Source organism: Triticum urartu, chromosome 1 (assembly GCF_003073215.2).
Source record: "Triticum urartu cultivar G1812 chromosome 1, Tu2.1, whole genome shotgun sequence".
Lineage (NCBI taxonomy): Eukaryota > Viridiplantae > Streptophyta > Magnoliopsida > Poales > Poaceae > Triticum > Triticum urartu.
In genome coordinates this window covers 480,192,382-480,207,916 of record NC_053022.1, presented here as the reverse complement: position 1 = coordinate 480,207,916, position 15,535 = coordinate 480,192,382, and the positions used below count along the sequence as shown (strand labels likewise).

Here is a 15,535-nt window from a genome sequence, read left to right as displayed (position 1 = left end):
TCCGCCACCGTGTTTGTACTACCGGCCTTGTACTCCACAGTGAAATCGAACCCCAGTAGTTTGCCGACCCAGTGGTGCTGCGGAATGGTTGCCAAGCGCTGGTCAAGGAGGAATTTGAGACTGTAGTGGTCAGTTTTTACCACAAATTGGCGCCCCCAGAGGTACGGTCGCCAATGGCGAATAGCGAGCACCAGGCCAATGAGTTCCCGTTCATATGCCGTCAGAGAACGGTGACGAGGCACGACCGGCCGGCTGAAGAAAGCCACCGGGTGCTGATCCTGGAGAAGGACGGCCCCGAAACCGTATGTAGACGCGTCACACTTGACGATGAATGGCCGTGTGAAATCGGGCAATGCGAGCACGGGAGCCGTGGTGACCGCCGTCTTGAGGGCGGTAAAAGCTGATGCCGCCTCCGGCGACCATGAGAAGCCGTCCTTGCGAAGCAGGGCCGTCAGGGGCGCAGCGACCACGCCAAACTCCTTGACAAACTTGCGGTAGTACCCTGCAAGACCGAGAAACCCCTGGACCGCGCGCGTCGAGCGAGGCTGCGGCCAGTCGGCCACGGCCTGCACTTTTTCCGGATCCATGGCCACTCCGGCCGCGGAGATGGTGTGACCTAGGTAGGAGATCGACTCGACGGCGAACGAGCATTTGGACCTCTTGACGAAGAGCCGGTGCTGGCGCAGTACAGTAAAGATGGTGCGCACATGGCGAAGATGATCGGCCCACGACTCGCTGAATATGAGGATGTCGTCGAAGAAGACAAGAACGAAACGGCACAGGTACGGCCGCAACAGATCGTTCATGAGTGCCTGGAACGTCGCCGGCGTGTTGCAGAGGCCGAACGGCATCACCAGGAACTCGTAGAGGCCGTCGTGGGTACGGAAGGCAGTCTTTGGGATGTCCTCCGCACGCATCCGCACCTGGTGGTAGCCGGAGCGTAAGTCGAGCTTGGTGAAGAAACGAGCGCGCCGGAGCTCGTCGAGGAGTTCGTCCACCACCGGAATTGGAAACGCATCCTTGATGGTGATGGCGTTCAGGGCGCGGTAGTCGATGCAGAAGCGCCAGGACCCGTCGGGCTTGCGGACCAGCAGTACCGGCGATGAGAATGCGGAACGACTTGCTCGGATGATGCCTTGGGCGAGCATGGCGGCGCACTGACGCTCCAGATCGTCCTTGTGCGCGGCCGGGTAGCTATATGGACGGACGGCCACCGGGGCAGAGTCGGGCAGCAGGGTGATGCCGTGGTCGCGGCTGCGGAGTGGTGGTACGCCGGAGGGTTCGGCGAAGATGCCGTCAAACTCGGTGAGGATGGCGTCGAGGAAATCGCGGCCATTGCATGATTGCAGGGCTGGCCCGTCCGGTCTGGCAAGGCCGCGCCAGCAGACCCGATGGCCCCTCCGCCAGAACGTCATGGAGAGGGCGCGGAAATCCCACAGGATCGGTCCAAGCGTCGCCAGCCATTGCGTGCCCAAGACGACGTCGTAGCCTGCGAGCGGCAAGGCGAGGAAATCCTCCGAGAACGCCTCCTGGTCGATGCGGAAGGAGACGGCGCGGTATGCGCCCTGGCACGGAACACGCTCGCCGTTGGCCACCGTGACACGCATCTTCTCGGTGGTGGGGGATGGCAGTGTAGCACGAGCGGCCGCCTCCTCGGCGATGAAGTTGTGGGTGGAGCCTGAGTCGATCAGGGCGAGGAGGGAGACACCCCCGAGGGTGACATGCATCTGCATGGTCTCGCTCGTGCGCACGCCGGAGATCGCGTGGAGCGAGATCCGAGGGTCGGCCGGCGAGGCATCAGCGGTGGCGGAGGCCGTGCCGTCGTCGTCGTCGTCCGGCGCCAGGTCGAGGAGGAAGATGCGCTGGCAGACGCGGTTGTGGCCCCTGCCAAACTTCTCATTACAATTGAAGCATAGGCCCAGGCGACGGCGTTCCTCCATCTCTGTCTGTGACAGGCGTTTGATTGGGCGCCCTTCCGGCAGACTAGGAGCAGGGGGTGCGGCTGGTAGAGCCGGTGCGGGGGGCGCGAGGCGTGGTACGGGCGCCGGCAGGATGCCCTTCTGCTGAAAACGCACCGGTGGCGCGGAGGTGAGCGCGCACTGGTCGCGCAGCTCCAACTTGCGGGCGAGGCTCATGGCGACGGCGAGGGACTGCGGGTTGTGGATTTCCACGTCGAGGCTGAGGGGTGGCTGGAGTCCCGCGGTGAAGATCTGAACCTTCTGTGTCTCTGATAAGATGCCTGCCCGGGGGAGGAGCGCCTCAAACCGCTCCTGGAAGTCAACTACGGACGTTGTGCGCTTGCACGCCATTAGTTCGCCCAGCGGGTTAGCGCGTAGAGGTGGCCCGAAGCGGAGGTTGAGCAGCTCGGAGAAGCGGCGCCACGGCGGAGTGCCCTCGTCACGCTGGACCTGCATGTACCACAGCTGGGCAGAACTCTCAAGGTTGTAGGACGCCATCCAGACTTTTTCCTCCTCGGCGATCCGTTGTTGATGGAAGAAGGACTCGCATCTGTTGAGGAAAGCGAGCGGATCTGACTTGCCGTCGAACTTGGGGAAGTCCATCTTCTGAAACCGGGGCGGGCGATCATTGTGGTGCTGCCCATCGTGGGCGCCGGCAGCGCTCGACGAGGAGGTGGACTTGTCCTTCTGGAGCGCGGCGACGGACGTCTGCAGGGACGCCACCGTTGCAGTCAAGGCCTCGATCATCGTGGCCAGATCAGCGGTGGTTGGTTCTGCCATGCCGGAAGTGACCGAGGCGGCGGCGGATGGTGGCGATGGAGGTGTGCTTGGCGCGGACGCAGGGGTGGCGGCAGGCTGCGGATGGAGCGCGGACGAGGAAGAGGATTGCCTGGAACCTGATACCAAGTTGTCAAGGACCTCGGTGCCCAAGACAGCAGGACCTCGACTACGTAGTTCGTAGTCTTGGTTGATAGGAGCGCTAGGGTTTTTGCCTAACTGCTCAATGGTGCAGGAGAAGAGATTAGGAGTAGAGGAGGAGGTAGGAGATAATGATTTATTGCCTGCGTCCAAGGGTGCAGATTACAGGATATATAAAGGCCTTATGGGCTTCTAACAAACTAGGAAACTAACTACTCCTGGACTCCTAACAAACTAGGGAACTAACTACTCCTGGACTCTAGGAACCAACGTAGGATCAGGACTCCTTGTCCCGATCATGCCTCGCCAGCTGTGGCCGTCGGCTGCTGCCCCTGGGCGCGCGACCCGCGCCTGTACGCAGCGCCCCACATGACAGTAGCTGCCCACAAAACGAACAAGAATCATGAGGTTAGAAATAAACGACACAAATCAGAAGAAGAAAAATCTATTTAGAGCACGGCGACCTGACTTTGACACACGCAAAATCCAATTCACCTGAATGTCTTTGGGCTACATTTCACAATCTAAATGCTGATAAGAATAAGAGAAGAATCCTACTTGACACTTTTTTTTTGTCTTCTATAAAGAGCTCTATGTAGAGTAACCACAAACACCTACCTGGTGATATATGCACTCTACCTATGGTAGATAGAGAAGGATACACAACCACAGGACCTCACTAATCAAGTTTCATTCTGAACCAGATAACAGGAATCCTGCCAGCACAAATGATTCGACAGGGAACGTCCATAGGGGGTTTACTGCACAAGGCCCCTGCAGAGGAAAAGCTTGATCACCCGCAAAAAAAAAGAGGAAAAGCTTGATCCCAGCAAATAGAGGATTCTCAGCTCCGCCCAACATAGGGATTGGCACGCTTTCAGAAAGAACACAGAATGGTAGAGGATCCAGCATACAGGACACGGTGATCAGTATGGCCTATATGCCATCATACCTTGTCGGATCATTACCATCCTCATCTTGTCAAGTTTATATGGCTAAAACTGTTTGCAATTGCAGTAATCCTGTATTAAATAGGAAAAACTTGCATTGGAATCCCACCTGTGCAGCATGTTGTTGATTGCAAGCTTGCAGAAGACAGGAAGTTAACCAAGTGTGGATATGATAGAAACAGGGTTCAAAGATCAAAGAGCGAAGCCTATATGCGGTAACACACCAAGGTCCCAACTGGCTTAGAACTAATCTGCATACTGAGTATACCAAGGTATCCTGCTTATACGTACGTCCTTGCTTCCCGCAAAAATGGCTAACAGGACGTTATTGCCTTGGGAACCCTTGGGTATTTACTGATATTGGTGGCTTCCACCTTTAAACTAGCAAGGGGGTACGTATCTCCACTTAAATTCTAATGCACACATATACTCATCGGCCACACTTGGGCTGAATTTCAACCAGGCTGGGCTGAGGTGTCACAGATGTGGAGAATAGCATAGGTAAGAGGGGAAAATTCGGCGTCCTAGTCACTAAAATATTTGTAGCATAGATATGCAACTTGGCAGAACATGTATAAAATTCAAACATAATTATAATACCAGCCTAAAAATATTGCTTGCTAGTTCTTACTACAGTACTAGTTTACAACACCAGATACATAAATAACACCATTTATGTAAATCAATATAATTAATTATGTAACTTTAGTACCGACTACCAAACCTTTCTATGTTGGCAAGTAAGTCAATCTTCCCATAACTCACCAATTAGACTCTGTCTGTTGAGTGGCAGGGTGGAATATGTTAACATAAACAGGCATGCAGCCATCTTTGATGTACGGAATATTATAAAAGTCAGACAACACGTATTGAGTATCTTTAGCAATGTCCACACTTCTCATTCATGGCAGTTGGCAGGAGGAAAATAATGAAAAGAGGGAATCCATTCCTGAAATATGACATGTATAACTCAAAAGGAAACCTGAGTAAGAGAAACGGAGCTACAGTAATGCTGAACAAAATAAAAAGTATGCTTCTATAACAGATAATATTCCACAATGTCTGCATTCAAGAAATTCCTTTGTTTTCGGCTAGCAGGCCAGAAAACAGAGCATTTCAGGTTAAAATGCTTTTAACGGCAGCCAAAGGCAAAACAGCTACTGTTTCGTGCAAACCATGGACCGAATTGCAGTGTGCTAGAGGAGACATTGTTCATAATAGTTTCAGAGGAATACCAAAAATTACAGGATATTTCAGTTGCCAAAATATTTTTAAAAAATCAGGCAACGACATCTGTCATACGAAGCGTTTATTTCATAAAGTATTGGTTGATTGGTTCCAAACACCAAAATGAAAACTACGATTAAATTAAATATATAATCATAAAGTAAATAAATATATCACTGAAAATCACTATAGTTGTGTCAGCCAGACAAGCAAATATGACTAGATGTTACTGAATGATTATGTCATTGTGTAGCACAAAGGAAAATACTATTTAGGCACACGTAGCTTCCATTTCCCTCAAAAGCGGCAAATTTTCCTACCAATTAGCACATCATATCTGATTGTTATAGGACATGCAACATTGTTGAGAAGTGAGAACACACAATAAGATATGGTTAGTGGAAAATCTAGTGATGATTGTCTAGAACAAAGACCATTTGGAACCATTGATAATTACACAGCACAACAATTTGGTACAACACACTTACAAATTCAGATTCCGTAAATTTGAATGCTAGCCGAAATTGTTACTAGAACAAAGTTGCAAGTTCTGCACAGAACATCCTATTGTCATTCATTGGACGAATTCAGCAGTGAGAACAATACTACTCCATCTAAATTCAGATCACGAGAAAAACAGAAAGAAAGAGTAAGCTACCTCCAATTATCGTCTGCTTCCTAGATCCACAAGAGTTCAGTTCACTGCTTTCCCAACATTGCATCTAGAATAGAGTTAAGATTATGTATATATTTGTCATGACAATAACCGGCCCTACAGAATCTTTCAATTGTGAGGTCAAATACAGAATTATCTAGGGAAAACCCTTTTCTTTCTCTCATATTCTGGAATATGCGAATAGTCTCCATGATTTTGCCATTGTAAGCAAGCCTGTTTATAAGGACGCCAAGAAGATCCATTGACAGTCCATTCTCTAGCGATTTTAGAAAGCAACTACTGGCCTTAGCAAAATTTCCATCTCTGCATAATCTAACAACGAATATAGTGTAAGTAACTTCATCTACAGCAATATTTCCTGCTGCCATGTCAGACATTAGGCGGCCCACCTCACTAGGCGTTCGATGGTAGAAAAACCAATCAATCAGTGTATTGTATGTCACGACATTTGCAGCAAACCCTTGGTTACAGACCAGGCTCTTGGCTGCGGAGCACTTTCGACCAATGCAAAGACTACGAATGGCAATGTTGAACGTCCTCGTGTTTGGCATCACACCTTTCTTGATCATGTCTGTCAACAGCTTCAGAACACCCCTCCAATGTCCCATTTCACATAACCTGCCCATCACAGTGTTGTATGCAACAACACCAGCATACCATCTCGATGACGACGTACTCCTCTCTAGCAAGTATCTGGCATGGGAAATCCTCGAGGCATGGCAAAGGCAATTCAGAAGAATGCTCAAAGTAAATCTGTGGGATCCAGCCCTTTGCCCAGCATAACACCCAGCAGCGCAAGTGCTTCCTTAGCCTTACCTTTCTTGCAGAGACCATTCATAAAGGTATTGTAGGTGACAATACTGGGCGTCCAACCCTTGGTTCTGCTCTCCATTAAAAGCTGCTTGACTTCATTAAATTGGCCGGCGTCGCACAAAGCCCTGATCAGAACATTGTAGGTGACTACATTGGGAGGGCAATCAGCAGCTTCCATCATGGCCATCAGGTCCATGGCCTCCTTGACACGGCCCTCACGGCAATATCCCTGTACAATTGGCGTGTAAGTATGCACCATGGGACGGCACCCCGCTTCCTGCATCCACTCAAGCAGACCCCATGCCTCGAGGAGCTTCCCCGCACGGCACAGCCCCGTGACAATTGTAGAGTACGTGCTCACGTCAACTTTCATCCCAAGCTCTTGCATCCGGATGATCACCTTGTACGGAGAGTCGTCGTGGTCGGTGGTCCACGAACGCAGCTTGAGAAAGATGTTGTGGGATGACGCATCGGGCCGCACCCCAGACGCACACATTTCGTCGAACACCTTGGGGGCCTCCTCCACATGGCCAGCTTCGACGAGCGCGTTGAGGAGAGTGTTGTAGCAGAGCACACTGGGGGTTCCGGAAGTCCTGAGCTCGGCGAAGAGGGCGAGCACCTGGTCGACGTCGCCCGCGCGCGCCAGGGCCTTCATGGCCACGTTGCAGTCGCGCTCCAGCTGCCGCCACTGCGGCTGCTGCTGGTGCTGCTGCGGAGGGCATATTTCCTCCGATGTGGGTAGAGGCGGGAGGGGCTTGGCGTCGTCAGAGTCGTCGTCGTCGGAGGAGCAGGTGGGAAAGGGGAGGGTCGCAACGGAGGCGAAGGAGGCCATGCGCCCGCGCAGGAGGAGCCGAGCGGTGGGGAGGGCGGTGGCGCGCGCGATGGTCGCCAACGGTGGGGTTCACCGGCGGGCGCCGTGGCGGTGGCGGAGGTGGCGGCGGAGGGAGGAGAGAGACTGATTTTGGGATAGGGACGATGGGCTGAAACGGCGGCGGGGTTTTGGGAACGTGGGCCGGGTCTGCAATTAACCGGAGTATGCTTCATTCAGCCCAGCACCAGCTAACAGAGGACCCTAAAGTGCTCAAAAAAAAAAACAGAGGACCCTAAAAAAAAACTATTCCTCAAAGTTGCCTAAAAAATATACTTATTCCTCAGTGTTTCTCAAAAAAAAATCTATTTCTCAAAGTGTGCTAAAATAATATTCCTCAAAGGAATATTTTTTAAAACAAATATTACTCCCTTAGAAGAAAAACAGAGCATATCCAACAGAGATTTGACCTTGTCCAAAGTGTCATTTTACAAGATTTTTCAACTGTGGGAGGAAAATATAAAATTAGAGCCTGCATTTCGGTAATTAGTAAACACAAGCTCATGTTCTACCCAAAATATTGACAAAAATAAAGGAACAGGAATTCACATTTCATTTCATTCCACTTCACTTAGCTATCCTAAAAATGCTCCTTGTGGAACACAAATCTAGTGAATGTTCTCATGTTCATTTTGTGGCAGAGTCTTTCCAGTTGTCTTCCCAAATCATCCGGCCCGCAGTAGAAAACCCCTGCCATTGCGTTCCATTTCCATGTAAGAATAACAAATACGTGAACTTGAAACCGCAAATTTCATGGAAAATATGTCCCAAATTAAATAATACTAGGAAACTCATGATATTAGGGTCATATATCTGCAGCTCTTTCCCCTTTTGACACATCAGACAAGAAACTGGGGATCATTATTTCATCGTACGATGATATAACTGACAGTGCATCTTCTAAATTACAACAAATATTTTTCGGTAGAACATTAGTTGCATATATAATTAGCTGTTAGACAAGAACAGAAGAGTCATACCTATCCTTTCACCGATATGTTTTCTTGCAAGACCATGGAACACCCTAGGCCAGTTCGGTCTCGAAAAGTGTGTACGGACCTGCAAGTATAAAAAATTGCCTTGTGATTGACAATTTGACAATTGCACGGAATGAAGGGTTCGCGGTAATTAGCACTGGAAAATTGCAGAGCACCAAATGGTAGAGTAATAAGAATGTTGTACAATCTTCAATTTTGTGTAGCTGTTTAGGAGAAAGACTTACTGGAGTTTTCGAGATGATATCAATGCCATGGCGCGCAAAATGAAGAGCCTGAATTGCGCTTATCAGCACTGACCGCTTATCACCTTCCTGGTAGACGCTTGTTAGATAGTTGTACATCTCTATCACACCCTATAATCACAACGTGAGATTTATAAGAGCGCAAGACATTCATTGTCATGGAAAATGCCCATCTGGAAGTAGATACAGACACTTAAGAATGGTCATTAAATCGTAACCTGTTTGCTGTCTCGAGCTGAAACCTCCTTCATGATGTCCCTAAACCACTCAAAGGATCCTTGCTCTCTTGTCACCCAATAAAAGTAGGCCTTCCTCAGCCCATTGGCACTATGATGATTTGCTGCGCAGCCTTCCTGCAATGGATTGGGAAGATTACGGTAAATCATTTTGTATGCAGATGCGTAGCTGGTTACACTTTATGAGCAGTTTGCACTGGTCATTGCCTTATCTAGGCCATTAGCAATGTCTTTGAGGACACTTATGAACGGTGTTGCTCCTATTCCAAGCCCTATTAGCAAGATAATTTCATATTTCGAGTGATCTTGTGATGCTGCACCGTATGGGCCATCAATGGATACTTTTGGCAGGTCGAGGTTGCTGCAACGCAGTGCCTACAAAATGTCAAGTGTTTATATTATATGACTAAAGTACTGAGATAGCTACCTGAAGCATTATTCAGAGGATGAAGAGTGTCTTACCTCATGGAACATATCATACACATGGTAGCTCCAGTCACCCAGAGATCTGATGTGGATGCTCAAATGATCATCATCTGGTGCAGAGGTAAGAGAAAATGGGTGCCTGAAACACAGAACGAAATATATATAGAATTAGCAATAATACCCATGCTACAAACTTGCACGCGATAAAGTGACAGCGCAAAACAGTAACGAAACTGATATATCACCAACTATTTACCAAAGCTTCGGTACCATGGTAAGCTCACCATTCAAACTTCGATACTTGTGGACATTGGACAAAGACATACATTCCACTTTGATAGCGAAAACCTGGAGGCTTTGCCATCTTGAGAGAAAGTACCTTCCCTGGATAAGTCATTGCCTGTAAAAAACATACTGAATTAGATTTGTTACAAGAGGACGTGCATAAAACAAATATACTTCATTGAGATGACGAAATATGGAAGATGATCACACACATCGAGGATCTTCGATTCATATGCCATAGATCTGACCATCCTGAACATTCGCTCTCCAAGGTAGATCATCACAGGAATCACCACATACACCCATGTCTGCATACACTTTGAGACAGTATGAGATAACAGGGACATAAACATAGTGATCTTTACTTTATTCAATTCATATTACCGTCTTCTCTGATACATCTTTTGCTAGGAAGAGGAACATGGAATGCACGATGAGCAGAACGTAGACAACAATGAACAGATGATGTGAATACCAGAAAGCATTGAATCCCGCCATCTGTCTGACCAGAGGTGGGAGTGATCCTGGATTTCTTCTTGAAGGCCTACTGGCAAGCAGGAAAGCAATCAGCATGAGCACTACCATGGCTATACCAGTTGTCCCCTCGATTGATGTCACTATCTCCATGTATGATGGCTGGTGATAGCCAAAGTCACGAGCAATTGTGCGCCCAAAAATGGTCTTATCTGCCATTGCAATCCTTGGGATGTCACATGATAGGTGAGTACCACCATGGAGGATTATGCCGATCACAATTCCTGCAGCAACAAGCTAAACTGGAATATGAATATTATGCTCGGAGCAATTGGAGTATACAAGCCATGCAAATGCAATGCACATTACATTTGGCAATAGATCACACCTTGTGGAAGTTAATATTGTCATTAAATGGAATGACAGAGTTGATGCTACGGCTTCTCCTAAGCCAAGTGATAGTGTTACGGCATACAGGTAGGAGCACAATGGCCATGTTAAACTTAAGAGTCTCTGCAGCGCCCTTGGCAGTTGGCAGGCAGTATCCCATGACCTCAAATGCCAATCGCTGGCGATACTGCATGAACTTCCAAGTGAAGAGTGCAGCACATGCTACAAGCCAGATGACAATTACCCATATTCGTCTCCAGTGAGCACGAAAGAAGACAATGGCCGTCGATGTCATACATTGTATGTGTTTGGTTGGTATAGGTGTTGACCAGCAAGTTGGTTGGAGATCATTCAGTGTCCCCTTTCTTGTTCCGCTCAGCTGCATGTTTGAGGATTTTGCAAGGACAATAAATTGGATTTATATTATCAATATGAAGAAACAGAGTCAGTGATTATAAAATACTGGCTGGTGCTAGTAGATCACCTTTGCTAGTCCCTGGCCTGTTTGGATTTCTTCTAGGATCAAGTGTGTGTATTCAGTTGCTTCGTCTTGGCTTAATGAGAGCTTGTTCAAAGAGGCACTGAACATTATCGCCTAAGAAATTAAAAGCATGTAAATACACAGTTCTAAGCTATTAGTAATCATGTGTTAAGACTGTCTGCATCATACCTGTTTGATATCTTTTTCATTGAGATTGCTACTTGAGTTTCTTTCACAGCTGCAGATTCATATGTGTAAGAAAACACGTAAAAAATGTGTAAGAAATTTCTATGTGTCAATAGTTTTTATATTTCTTAGTGTTTATACTTGAGACTGGAGTCATAGGAGTTGCAGTTGACGAAGAATACCTATCCAATGCTATTCTGATCCCATGGCTAGAAGAACGACTGATGGATCTTTTAGGATTGCTGTTTTGATTGACCAAAACAGGCCCTTCCGCCGAACTAGCAGACTCATTTTCACCTACAGAGTAATATGAGCTCATAAAGAGATGCAAGCAATATACAGAGATAAATTAAACAAAAAAAATATGGCTATTTTCTTGAGAACCCATTCAATATTTTTATCTCAATATTCCACTACATATAAAGAAAGATATCAATACCACGATCTTCATTTTAACCCTTCAAAATTCATGGAGCCATATGTAATGTAGAGAGCTTGCAAAGACTAACGATTGATCCCTGGGCATGGTATTCAGTATTATTTGCCTTATAGAAACTAGGACAGTGTTTCTAGTTTTAGTGTTTCTTGGCTTTTTTTTTCCCGACAAAGAGGTTAAACAGCCCCGTCCTCTCAATCGGTTCCTCCCCAGCCCATCTCCCACTCGAAGGCTGGACTCTGCATCATCCTTATCTCTCTTTCCTGTGAAGAATGTTACTATCTTTGTTTAAAGCACTGTAAGCACAGCCCACGTTGAAGCATACCAGCAAACAGTTGGTGCGCAGGGCTGCAGGCTCCAACAACAAACAGCCCATAGCACGACCGCACGAACAATTCGACAATCCATTCATCTACGCAGTCTGAATCTAAAGAAAGTACATGTATACGTACGCATCTGTGACTAAATTCAGCTAGCAATATACTCCTACCTTCGTGAATCCTAATTATGCAGAGGCCGGGTGTGTGCTTATTATGTTTGTATCCTCTTGATGCTTCATTATGAGCTAATAAAATCCATCCTTTATCAAAAACTCCTACCTTCGTGAAGAGCTCGGCCTCGCCAACGTGTGCGGAAGCCGCGGGATTGGACATTGGAGTCGGCAGGCAGGCTGGGTGGGAGGATCGAAGGAGGCGTGGGGAGGTGGACATGGTCATGTCTGGAGACGGCCTCTGCACGAAGGACTACTTTTTTTTTTTGGTGCTCAATTCTAGTGCATCTTTCGTCGACGTTCTATTGCACTTTCTGTTTATCCAACTTCCTATTGTATCTACTCTTTATATACTGCATTTGTTTTTCTTTCTTTTCTCGTCCACATGAGCAATCATCCCACACGTGGCAAGATTAAAAGTCACCTTAACCGAAATCCGACCTTATCATGAATTAGATCAATAATATATATTTGTGACAGAAATTATGCCGATGAAAATTTCTGTTAAATACGAATTCAATGGCATAAATTTTATCATACAACACACATTTGATTGGTCTGATTTATTATCAGAGTTTAATTTTGAAATGCATGCGAACTGTTTTTTTTTTGGCTAGTTGGTTGCTTCACTTTTTTTCCCATACGACCAAAACAATAATCCTACACCTACGTACTTATCCTAATCTATTTATCTCCCCCCCCTGATTTTCATGGGGCGGGGCTGGGCTATTTTCCCCTTCCAATCAAATCATCCCATATCAGTTTTTACGTAACATTTTTTTTGCGGGTTTAAAAGAAGTTTATTTCAAAGTAACAGGCTTACAGTCCGCTAATACAAGATTATGAATGAAGGGGGGTGGCCGTTGCAACTAACAAGCGGTGCTACGAGCCGTTCGGGCATAGTTAGCAAGACAATGTGAGACCATGTTCTGTGATCTCATGATCTTCACTGGTTTAAACTCCCTCTGCAGCATGTAGTTCTTGATCTCCCTAACCAATTAACCGTTTGGTGATTTATCAAGTGAGGCATGTAGTTTTTATGTAACATTACCTAGCATAATTACGTAGGTGTAGCAAAGCCCCGACCAAAAACAGAACAAACTCTTCTAAAATTTCACTACTTGCATCGGCGAAGTGAAAAGAGCTCACCAGCCTTCCCAGGCGACGAGCACGAGCGGCCAAACCTCACTCGCTCCATCTCGCTCCACTTGGGCCCCCCCTTGCCGTCACGCTCCACGAACTCCATGCCCGGCGACGGCGAGCGAAGCAGCCTTGCCGTCGCCCCGCCCGACTCCAAGTCCTCGCCGCCGCAGCCGAGCAATGACGCCGTGCAGCAGCCATCGTCGTCGTAGACGTAACCGTCGGCGTCATGGAAGAGCACTTCGATCTCTACCTCCGACGCCGACCTCCCCGATGGGCAGGCGCTGAGCGACGCCGACAGCGCGTCGCTGCTGCCGGCGATGCTGGGGTTGGACACGAACTGTATCATCACCGGACCCTCCGAGGACATGATCGGTACCTGAAGAAACTCATCATGGGCCTCGGACATTGGTGGAGTAGACTGTATTCGGGGTACCTTGTCGTAGCAAGTTCCTTTGCAAGTATATATGCATCATGGGTTCATGGTTCAAATGCATGCACCCAGGAAAATTATCTTTTGGAGAAATGTTGCGGTACAGTTGAGCCGGTGATGGGAGGTGGTGTGGTTGATCACTTGATTGGGTAGCTAGGGAGGGGAGTTAGGAATGGCATTCATGCTTGCTTTCGGTTGGCTCATCCTAAGATTATGCGAGCAGCCATATGCATGAGCGGCATCATCTGGTGGTACGTATAGTAGCTAATCAACATGAGCTGCTTACTTCGGTGCGGGTTGGTGGGAGTATACCATCTTCTCTTCTTTTTTTTTTCCTTGCAAAAGAGAGTTCACTAGCATTAGGGCAACTCTGACGCGGATCATCAAATCGCTCACAAATGTTTGGATATTTTTCGCCAATCCAACAACGGTTACCAAATTTGTTCGGACCGGTCTGAATGTCCAAAATCAAACCTAGGGGAGGTTTTGAGGAGTCCGGACATCCGCCACGTCAGACTCCCACAACGCCGCCCGACCAAAACACCCCACCGCCCACCCAGAGCCTTCCCCCCCCCACTCCCTCCCTTCCCCTGTGCTGTGTATCCTCACCCTTGGAGACCGCCACCGCCGCAGTACCATCTCGGACACCATCGAGGCCCTGTCGGACCTCTGTTGCTCCAGCCAGACTCCTGCCCGCCTTGGACTGTGTCGTCGCCATTCCACCTAGGATCCCGCTAGCACCCAGGTGCCATCTGCCCCTGTCGCTGCCATCCATGGCAGAGGCCACGGCCAGCATGTGTTCGGCCAAATGCCAAACGGAATATTTTGACTTCTCTAAAAAAACTTTCGACATTGTCGTTGTTGACTATCAAGGAAACATGATTGTTGCATACTTGGTGAAGGAGGGTGGATTGTTGTGTGAGGCATGGTTGGCACAAGTGTGGATTTTCAAGCCATGAAGCATAATGTGGCATTTTGGCAAAAGTGTGCATGTTTTGTTCAATGGGCACAAGAACTACGCCCCCCCCCCTAAAACATGGAAGTGGTCCATGATCATGGTGTGAGGTCACTACTCCATCCATATGGTACGCCATTCAAAATGCCGTCAATAAAGTATTGCGGTTTGTATGCACGAGTGCCAAAAAGGTCGCCAAGGGGCGCGTCACTTGAAGAGATCGTAAGTTTTGCTCCTTGTTACTCTTGGTCATTTCATTGATTTGCTCAATGTTTTGCAATTTCTTGATCACGTCATTGTCTAGTCCGGACGCATGTGCGTGTTGTATCAAATGACAGAGGCAAACCCATTGTTGGATGAAATCCAAAGGAATAGCAACTGGATCAACCAGTGCCTATGAAGAAGTTTATTAAGCTCGATGAGAGGAAGGTTGAGATTAAGGCCGCTTTTGGATTTGATAAATTTAGGAAAAAAAATTTGTTGAACATCTTTCGAGGAGTGCTTTCAGATCTAAATGTGGTACGGTTGAATTGTTGTTGATCTTGATACTGGAGGCGGACATTTGTCTTAGTTTTTTCATTTCTTTGTTGAGGGAAAGGAACAGATAGAGGCCCGCGGTTGGATGGCGTTCACCATTATCACCGTCCGCGAGTATGTCTACGTTTGATGAGTTCCGTTTCGGTGATCTGTGTTCAAAATTGCCCTTATGAGGTACCCGTATACTCTCTTGTAAAGCTATGTAAAAATATGAATCCCTTAAAAAAAGATATATGTGTGAATTTTGAGTTTGCAAACCACATGTCCCATGCGGTAGAAAAAAGATATCTGATGGATCACTAGCAAGGTACGTAGACGTCACGGCCGGCTCCTATCCCTTGAGTATACATCAAACATCAGTGGCGGAGACAGGGGGGACCAGCAGGGGCCCTGGTCCCCCTTGACATTAGGAGTTT

General features: G+C 47.6%; 1 protein-coding gene and 1 pseudogene across 2 annotated transcripts; both read right to left on the bottom strand.

The window, feature by feature from the left end:
- Nucleotides 1-2,826: 2,826 nt before the first annotated feature.
- Nucleotides 2,827-7,534, bottom strand: LOC125520679 (annotated as a pseudogene).
- Nucleotides 7,535-7,789: 255 nt separating this feature from the next.
- LOC125520663 (respiratory burst oxidase homolog protein A-like) lies at nt 7,790-13,698 on the bottom strand. 2 transcript variants are annotated; one of them, XM_048685627.1, is made up of 14 exons: nt 13,204-13,698; nt 11,311-11,425; nt 11,132-11,180; nt 10,946-11,056; nt 10,460-10,840; nt 9,982-10,368; nt 9,810-9,905; nt 9,597-9,712; nt 9,349-9,451; nt 9,094-9,261; nt 8,869-9,003; nt 8,633-8,761; nt 8,391-8,469; nt 7,790-8,100 (listed from the first exon to the last, which is right to left on the bottom strand). In XM_048685627.1, exons 1-14 carry the CDS (start codon nt 13,601-13,603, stop codon nt 7,991-7,993), a joined length of 2,379 nt encoding a protein of 792 aa, XP_048541584.1. In that variant the 5' UTR covers nt 13,604-13,698; the 3' UTR covers nt 7,790-7,990. The 2 variants fall into 2 exon arrangements, with proteins under 2 accessions (XP_048541584.1, XP_048541593.1); XM_048685636.1 differs by lacking the exon at nt 13,204-13,698 and adding an exon at nt 12,164-12,321.
- Between the last annotated feature and the right edge of the window lie 1,837 nt (nt 13,699-15,535).

Bases quoted from the DNA above. Each gene is read 5' to 3' on its own strand.
- LOC125520663 (XM_048685627.1), bottom strand. From the start codon at position 13,603: ATGTCCGAGGCCCATGATGAGTTTCTTCAGGTACCGATCATGTCCTCG. The intron at 10,841-10,945 runs GTGATCTACTAG...TCAAACATGCAG, and splicing joins CAGGCCAGGGACTAGCAAAG to CTGAGCGGAACAAGAAAGGG. The intron at 9,004-9,093 runs GCAATGACCAGT...AATCCATTGCAG, and splicing joins TTGCTAATGGCCTAGATAAG to GAAGGCTGCGCAGCAAATCA.